Source organism: Buceros rhinoceros, unplaced genomic scaffold (assembly GCF_000710305.1).
Source record: "Buceros rhinoceros silvestris isolate BGI_N320 unplaced genomic scaffold, ASM71030v1 scaffold38058, whole genome shotgun sequence".
Lineage (NCBI taxonomy): Eukaryota > Metazoa > Chordata > Aves > Bucerotiformes > Bucerotidae > Buceros > Buceros rhinoceros.
In genome coordinates, this window is record NW_010428100.1 from 2,137 (window position 1) to 10,653 (window position 8,517).

The following is an 8,517-nucleotide window of genomic DNA, read 5'->3' on the forward strand; positions in this document are numbered from 1 at the left end:
AGCGGTGGAAAGAGGGAGGGCTGCGGCCGAGCCCGTCAGTCCTTCCACCGGCTGGCGTGTAAGCTCTGAGCTAAACTGTTTTTCAATTGTCTGACTAAGAGGACGTACGTCCAGGATGGAGAAAACCGAATGGCCATAAAGAGGATTGAAATTCTTCCGTCTTGGCTGAGTGTGTCACTCCTGCCCTCGCTCTGCTGGACAACACTTCTGTGCAGCAGGAAGACAGCTCTCAGAGGGGCCAGGCTCAATGTGCAGCTGTTTGCTTTGGAAATCACACGTGCCTCCTCCAGACACAACAGGATGTCCACAGAACCGTTCATGGTCCATTGTAGTGTGCTGGTGAGGCAGCTTAAACAAAAAGGTGATGAAAATTTCCTGCAGCACAGGTTCCGGAGAGCTCTCCAAGTGAAAAAAAAAGGAGTAACTCGGTATGGTTCGCTGATGGCTTCACTGCCACCCAAACCACTCAAGGAGTCTACAGCACCAGCATTGGAGATGACGGCGTCACCACGTCATTGCTTCTTTAAACACCCCACACCTCAGAACAGCTGGCTGAGCACCAAGCTTAAAATATTTGGATGTTAAGAGGAAACGCTTGCACACCATTCCCCAAGCAGCCCCTGGGCTGACTCCAGAAGGGAGGTGCCACCTCCCGTCAGTTGGGATTTCCAGGGCAGCCCATTCTGTGCCGCTCCCGTTCTTTCTGCAGAGCAAAAACGCCATTCTGAAACCTCCGCGAAGGGCAGATGGGAAACAAAAAAACCAACTGGAGCTCACATGCGGAGCACATGGGCATTTGCTGGCCAAGCCGGGCTGAAGGATTCATTTCTTGTTAGGTTAACAAATAAAACAGATTTTTCCAACGAAATCACCATGCGGTTGAGTGAATAATTTTGAAACCACTTGGCTTAGCCCGGAGGACATGTGGAAATAATTATCATCAATTTTGGTACTTATTCAAGCTGAAAACCCTCGCTGATGACTTGCTCGAATCATTGAAAAACAACAACCAAGACACCATTATATAACGACTGGAATATGTTGAGGCAAACAGAAATTACCAGCTTCTATTCCAGCCCGATGGGGTGAAATTTTACCACCTATGCTGCACAGGTCAGAACAAAATCTGACCTTGAAACCATTTCATCTATGAATCAGAACTAGAGATGAGCCAGTTAATCTCAAAAAAAAAAAAAAAAAAGACATATCCAGCTCTTTTAAGGTTTGTATTGACATAACTAAACATTTCTTTGACCTCAGCTGGTGCTCCAACTTAACTGGCCAGATCACATGCTGTTCTGCACGAGTAACGACTGACTCCCAGCCCTTCCCAGCATCCCCAAGTGGATCTCAGCTGGGAGAAGCTCCTAACCCTGCAGTCCAGTGGGGCCAGCACTGCTGGGAATGTCTAACGTGATGTCAGGAGGTTTGGGAGGTGCTCCTTGAGGAGGCTGGAGGGCACGAAGGCAGAAGAGACCAGGCAGAAGGAAGGGGAGATCAGAACTGCACTTCTCCAGCCTGGGGAACAAACGGAAACCAACTCGCTCTGGAAACTGGGACACGAAGAGGGCGAGATGAGCAGACATTTGGAAACGCGGAGATGCCAGAGGGTATGTGAAGGAGTCTGAGCGGCCTCGCCAGCCTGAGAGAGCTTTGGGCACAGCTGGATGTCAGGGTCGATCAGAACCAGCCCTCTGAACTGCTGGCTCTTCACCCAATTGTGCTGGAGAAAGCAGATGACTTTTGTCTCCGCTTTAAAAACACGAGCTTAGGCAGAGCAGAACCGCAGCTCGCGGCCAATTACCTGCGACTTCTCCACCGACGCTGTGTGTTTGTCGCACATCGGGCTGATTTCCATGCCTCTTTCTCGCTCTTTGTCTCCCTGCTGGAAGAACTCCTCCATGATCCGGTCCGTCCACTGCCGGTACAGCTCCAGCGACTTGGTGGGATTGCTCAGGTCTGCACAATGTACCATGTTTCGGAGAACCTGCAATTACATTCATCAGAAAACTCGTAAAATCAGATGGAAAAAGAGGATGGTTTCGAGCTGTATCGACTTGCTTAATTCAGAACGCTTAACCGCAAGATTCTTCGATTATGCAACAGCCTATAAAAACATGGAGATGGGAACATCTCCGCATGTGACGCTGGCTGCTACGACCCGCTTCAGATGGAAGATGAGCTGCATGTTTTTCAGCTGACTCGACACTCGCAGAGGCTGCAGCTGGGGCAATGTTAAATTACACCATGCGGGGTTGGTTTCGAACGCAGGTGCTTCCCACCATTCAAAACGTACTTCCATGCTCTCAGAGGGTTAATTGCTCCTGCTTTATTAATTAGTAACATCCCTTCCACGCACGCCACAAATGTTCCTGAGTAACCGTGGCCACAAGGATTAGAGAGCAGCGGGGTGACCTGTTTTAACATCAGCAGTCTTAAATACAAATGTAAGGGGAGTTTTCCCACGAGTTTGTTCTTAATAAGTTGGCCATCAAAGTGCAGAGAAGATCAGGATCTTCTCTTGCCCCACTAGCTACGTAACCCTGTTCCAGTTCTGCTGTGTCATTTCTGTAAATCGAGGATTGGCTGATGGAGGGAACAGACTGTACCTCACCGATTTCAGTGCCGTGTGAGAGTCCCGTTAGGGATGGAGTGACACACTGAACCCCTGCCATCTCGCAAGGCTGCACCAACCTCACAACACGACAAATGGGAGAAAGCAGGAAGGAGAGTCAGCCGCCCTCAAAACTTCAGCCTTATAGATGAACGTCAAGAGAACGTGCATGTTTGTGGTTCCATGCTCTAAAAACATTATCCCCTTTTCCTACGAGATTCAGGACCACCTTGTACCTCTTTGTGGTGCAGAACAGAAGAAAACAATCACTGAAAATTTAGGTCAGTAGCTTCTATGTTTGGTCCATTTAAAGCCACAGTAACAATGGGAGCGTGGTTGTGAAAATACGTAAGACCTGGGAAGTGTGGCTGACGTACCTGTATCCTGTCCGTGTAGTTGTCCAGAAGGAGGACTCCTGAACTGGTCACTTTCTTCGTCTCCACCATTGTCTTCAGATCCGCTAACAGACTCATATGCTTGGACATATCTGTTGCCAACACCTTTAGAGAAGTGAACACAGGATCTCAGTATGGGCAACCACACGAAGCAGCCAGGTTTTTAGTTGACGAGGAGAGAGAGGTGCGTGTATAGCTCATACCATGTCGATCACCATCTTCCTGAGCGTCTGACGCTGCTTCTTGGTCAGGTTCTGGAAGATGTCGCAGTGCTCCTCTTGAAGCAGTTTGAAACCCACTGCGAGATGGTGGTTCTCCAAGACGGATTCGTCGTTGTACATCAGGGCTAGTTCGGAATCTAGCAAAGCGACACAAATACGTGAGTCCAGCGTGCGAAAGGCGTGACTTCAAACAGCAGATGCTTGTCCTGGGCACTGGCATGTTTCTCTGCACGCAATAAATGGGGAAAAGTTTTCTTTTTTTTTCTTCATGTGTGCCAAGAGCATTCGGCTTTCTAAGCCGGGCACACATTTATGTCACACAAACAGCCCTTTGCTGGGTTCTACTGAACAAAATAGCTCTTGGTTGACTTCGTTATGGGCTCCAGAATCACTGACAACAGAGGGCGCGAATCCTGCAAACACACTTTCCAACAAAGAACAATACCCACAGTCTGGAAGCCAGACGCAGGCTCAGAACACAATATGAACCACAAAATTTGGCTTCACTGTTGTCAACAGCAATAGCTTTATTTATCTTATAGTAACGATAAAATTTGCACTCGGGGCTGGAAGAATGACCATGCGTTAGCAAGTCGTAATACTGACATGATTCGAGGGCCCTTTGCGAATCGCAGGACAATAGCTTCCCTCGGTCAGGAATTTCAGCTGAATTACCGCGCTTTTTCAAAACCTCAAATGGGTTTTACTGCACGATATTTTGCGAAGGCCACGCAGCCTGGAAGCCATCCCGCGTGACCTCGCTGGAATGGAAAACGCGTTTCCGTTTCACGGATGAAGTTACGATGGTGTTTGAAAACAAACTCACTTGTGTTAATGAGAAACTGATTGGAGACCCCGGGGTGATCCACATCATGAATCGCAGCTGCAAAAATCGCAGCAAGGATTTCTAAATCGGTGAAGACAGCCTAGGGAGGAGAAAAGGAATTTGTCAGGGAAGTTTTCTCTCTCAGCAGTTTGGAAGGCTGATTTAGAGAAACAAACCATGCTTTTGAAATCAGTTTGCTGAGGACAAGACATTTACTCGGAAGAAAAGTCTACAAAGAGCATGTGCTCTTTAAGATGAAGCAGTGACAACAGGCAAAGCCGCCGCTGCAGCTTCTGAGCGGTGCTTTCCCCAGCAGTCAGCTGAGCCCTCCGAGGAGCACGCTGCTCTTCTCAAGCCTGAGTGCTGCCGGCGATCGCCTCAGCTCAGGGTTTTCCTCTGTGTTCACACAGGTGACGTGGAGCTTTTAAGCTGCCATCCCACTGTTAAGCGCGCCACAAAGCACCGAGCTCAAACGAGGGAACTCACGTCCAGCGCGGGGGTGGAGAGCAGAACGTGCGTGGACTGGGCAACATCAGCAGCGTGGAGGCTGTTGTGGTAAGCCACGTCCGAGTGGTAGTGGTCCTCCAGCGTCATCATGTACGTCACGAAGGTGTCTGATGAGATCTTGAAGGTTTTCAGCAGATCTCGCTCCTGTGCAATAAAACGTACGAGATAAGGATGTCATACCGTGGAAGGTGACGAAACAGAAAACGAGAAACCAACCCGCGTCTGTTCTTTTCTTTTTTCTTTCTGTTCTTTTAGAACAGGAAATTGGCTCAGAAAATCACGCACCTGAAAGATCGCGTACATAATGCAGGTGAGCGGCCTGTTGTGGGAATACCTCGCGACATTAAAAATGTTGAGACCCCACTTATTCAGATCTTCCAGCTCCTGTTGGGAGAACAAGAAGAGAAGGGTTACGGTACATCTCAAGGCAATGCTGCCTTTATCACCTGCACCGTGACTTTTGCATTTCCCCAAGTTTAAAAAGATGCAAACTCCATCTTCACTGCGGCAATTATGTACTTAGTAAAGTACGTGGACACCAAGGAACCGCGAAGAGCTGAGGCCAAAGCACTTGTACAAGGAGGTGACGTGTCTCTGTGTGCAGGGGAGTTATTTGTGGTGGGTGTTTCCAAGCAGCCAGGAGAAATGCCCTGACAGAGACAAAGGCCCCACGGCCAGTTTGCTGGACACAGTGTTTTTGTACGTGGTTGGTAATTGCTCTCTTCAGCCTTCATCACATGTTTTTAATTATTTTAGGGATATTTTCAAGGAATTTATGAATACGCTGTCAGGACCTGGTACTATTAATTACAGCATTTGGAATGGCCACATCCCTTCAGGGACACTGATTCCAGTTTTGCAAGGTGGGGGAGTCCAGCCAGCCAGTCCACCCCCCGTTTCCAGATAACACCAGTTCCCCCAGAACTGCAAGACCCTGCTATACCTTGGCCAGATGGTCTTCCTTCTCTGTTTTCACCCCAAATCGTGAAATACTGGTGTTGTTTAAGCTGGAACTATGCATTAATTTCTTCACTCCACTGATCTGTGTCATGAGCTGCTGTTTTTTCTTCTTCTCTCTGTCTTTCTGGGTGGGAGAAGGAATCTCCACATCGTTCTGCTTGTCTGGAACAAAGAAAGGAGAAACGAGTCAACATCATTTGCAGTGTGAACACCCATCGCACCCCTCAAAAGCAACTCTGAGCTTTGCTGACTGAGTGGCGCTGCACACCAGTTCCAACCACTATGTTTCTGCTGGGGGCCTTCGCTCGTTTGGGGACTGAACTGAAGCAAAATCAAAGCAGAACAGTCACACAACCTCTGTTCGCCCTCTGCAAGACTGAGCTGTCCCCCTGAGCCCTGCTGGGATACGCAGCGCCAGGCTGCTTCACCGTAGCCACTGTCAAGCGGCATTGCTTGGGGACATGGCACATGTCCAGGAGCTAATTCTCCACACCTGAAGGGCACCAGGTTCTGCCTATGGCTAGAGCTGAATTGATTTTTATTAGCTATTTTCAGGAAAATAGAATATATATTCAAACAAGACATTTTTCTTCAGTGGAGTACATGAGCATCTATTTTCATATTCGCTCTGTTGATACTTAACAGGGCCAAGCCCATCTCCAAACCCTCTGCTCTAAAAACACGGGGCTGCTAACAAATCGGTGTCTCTGGTTTATTAACATTTATTATAAATACTTAGAGAGTAACACAGGATGCACAGGCCACATCGTCGTGCTCAGAGACAGCACAATACTAGTGCACGTTAAGCTGGCACCTAGTGGGGCACCAAGCTGGCTGTGGAGATGTGTGTGATAAATAAATCTATCCACACGTGCCACTCACTGCCTTCCCAGCAGATTTATTTGCTGCATTAAAGTGGAGATACAGAGGAGATACTATTTCTTGATGAACTTTTAGCAAAGGCTGCTCTGATCTCCCTGCACCTTTGCTTCTCTGAGGACCTCTGGAGGCAGCATGCATCGAGACATTAGTTACTTGTGTCTTGGCTTAATTAAAAATCTCTGAAAGAAGAACTACTGGTGTGTCTGCCACGCTGCAATTAAGAAGGAAGCCATTCTTCACAGCAACAGCTAAGCTGACATCAGTGGATGCTTCCCTTGTGTGTTTTTGCTGCACAACAGAAGGACTTTCCTCCACACAATCTCCTTAGCAATGACGAAGGCCAAGGCAGCGTAAAATGGACATTCTCCAGCAGAAACCTCTAATTCCATAGATCACGTGGTGGTGGCTGCTGCAGCAGCCCTCGGGGAAGGGCACTAGCTGAAAGGCCATCACGATCTTCCCATTTACGTGATGTGGCCGGCGATAAAGCCACCGGTTTTATCTCTGTCCATCACAGGGGTGTACAGCTGGTGGCCCTGCTCTGGAATGGCGACTGGCCCCTCGGCAGACGACATCGCTCTTGGTGCCTTCCTCAGCTCAGTTAACACAGTCAGGAGACTGAATGTTACGGGATCTGGTTTTAGTATCTCCAAGTTATGCCCATCTAACAATCACTGTTTGGAGAGAAATTCACGTCCTATCCACTTATTCCTTTCTTTTGTTGGTGTTGTTTCTTCAACACGGTTGTCGACTCCTGTTACTTTGTGCATTCATTTAATAATTTAAAAAGTAATTCATAAAAATGTAATGGCATGGCTTCCCCCAAAAGCTTTAGCATCCTTTTAAAAGCTTTACTCATTTCTTTCTAATGGAAGCAATCAAGCTGCAGTCTGGCCCAATCTGGAGAGCCGGCACCACGCGGCATTAACGTGGCCCTGTGTGGCTGAGGGACCACTACACTACGGCGAGGATGTCCCCATCACAGAGTATGTGAGGAGAAGCGGGACAGGAATGAAGAAGAGCATTGACAAGATCTATGAGGGGCAGTTCAGTTCCTCGACCCAGCCAGAGTTTGGGGAATAATAATAATCCAGCCTCACCGTGATTGAGCTGATGATGAGACAGGGCCAATGAAGTCGCCCAGAGCAGCGACAGCCCTATATGGATTATTACTGGGGAGACGTGTCCTAAATGCACCCAGCGGTTCCAGCTGCAGCTGGCTATTGAAATCACTTTCAAATCCCTCAATGGAAATAATTGTGTGTCAAACCACTGACTGCATCCTGGGCCGTCTTAACCGCAGGGCACAAGTGCTCCGCCAGCTCCGGCATCCCTCATCCACTCAGCATGTGAAGCTGTTGGGCTCAGAGGTACATATAGGAGGGCCCTGTGCTAAGCTTTGCTTTACATGCGAACGGTCATACGCTTTAGAATTAGAATTAGAATTCTGTGCTTGAAAACACAGAAGATGACATTTTTCCTAACGAGTATATTGTGGAAACCCAGGGGATTAATTCATGCCGATAACCCTGCAAGCTCCAACAAAACTAATGACATGCAAAATATTCTCTTTGCTCTTCGTGCTGACTTCCAGCGCAAACCGAGCAGTTATAGAATATATAAAGTGTCTGGGCTCAAAGTGTCGAAGTGCTCGAAGTGTCAAAGACCCTCTCTCTGAAGGGGAAGAGGCAGCAGTTGCAAAGATGAGAGAGTGCAGTTGGGCTCGTGTGGCTTTGTCCTTCACCTAAGGTCAACACAAAAATCACATATTGCATAACGCGGCCACCAGTAGCTTAATTCAATCACAACGGCAGAATCTTTTGACTTGGAGCAGGAATTCTGCTGTGGATAGAGTTACTAACACACGGCATTATTTTCCTCCCCACATCCATTTTGAAGGTGAAAAATCAAAACACTTAAATGATGCTCTGTCCCAAAGGAAAACTGGGCACAAATAATGGACTGGTGGGTATTAAGCATTCTCTCTGAGTCACCGGAAAGCTCGGGGTGCAACATCTTACCCAGGAAAGTGTTGGAAATGTACTCGGACACCTGGTTGCCGGAGCGGCTCATCTCGGAGAGGTGTGTCAGCTCCCCGGTCAGCATCCTCTT

General features: G+C 48.1%; 1 protein-coding gene across 1 annotated transcript in view; it reads right to left on the reverse strand.

Annotated features, from left to right (window-relative positions):
* Window positions 1–8,517, reverse strand: part of PDE4B (phosphodiesterase 4B, cAMP-specific) — an 11,381-nt gene that overhangs the window by 1,999 nt on the left and 865 nt on the right. The window contains exons 3-10 of the mRNA XM_010142150.1: window positions 8,427–8,501; window positions 5,507–5,685; window positions 4,849–4,947; window positions 4,543–4,707; window positions 4,057–4,156; window positions 3,213–3,367; window positions 2,992–3,114; window positions 1,805–1,987 (exon numbers count right to left, since the gene is read on the reverse strand). Of these exons, the coding sequence (XP_010140452.1) occupies window positions 1,805–1,987; window positions 2,992–3,114; window positions 3,213–3,367; window positions 4,057–4,156; window positions 4,543–4,707; window positions 4,849–4,947; window positions 5,507–5,685; window positions 8,427–8,501 (1,079 nt within the window). The remainder of the gene's footprint in view (window positions 1–1,804; window positions 1,988–2,991; window positions 3,115–3,212; window positions 3,368–4,056; window positions 4,157–4,542; window positions 4,708–4,848; window positions 4,948–5,506; window positions 5,686–8,426; window positions 8,502–8,517) is intronic.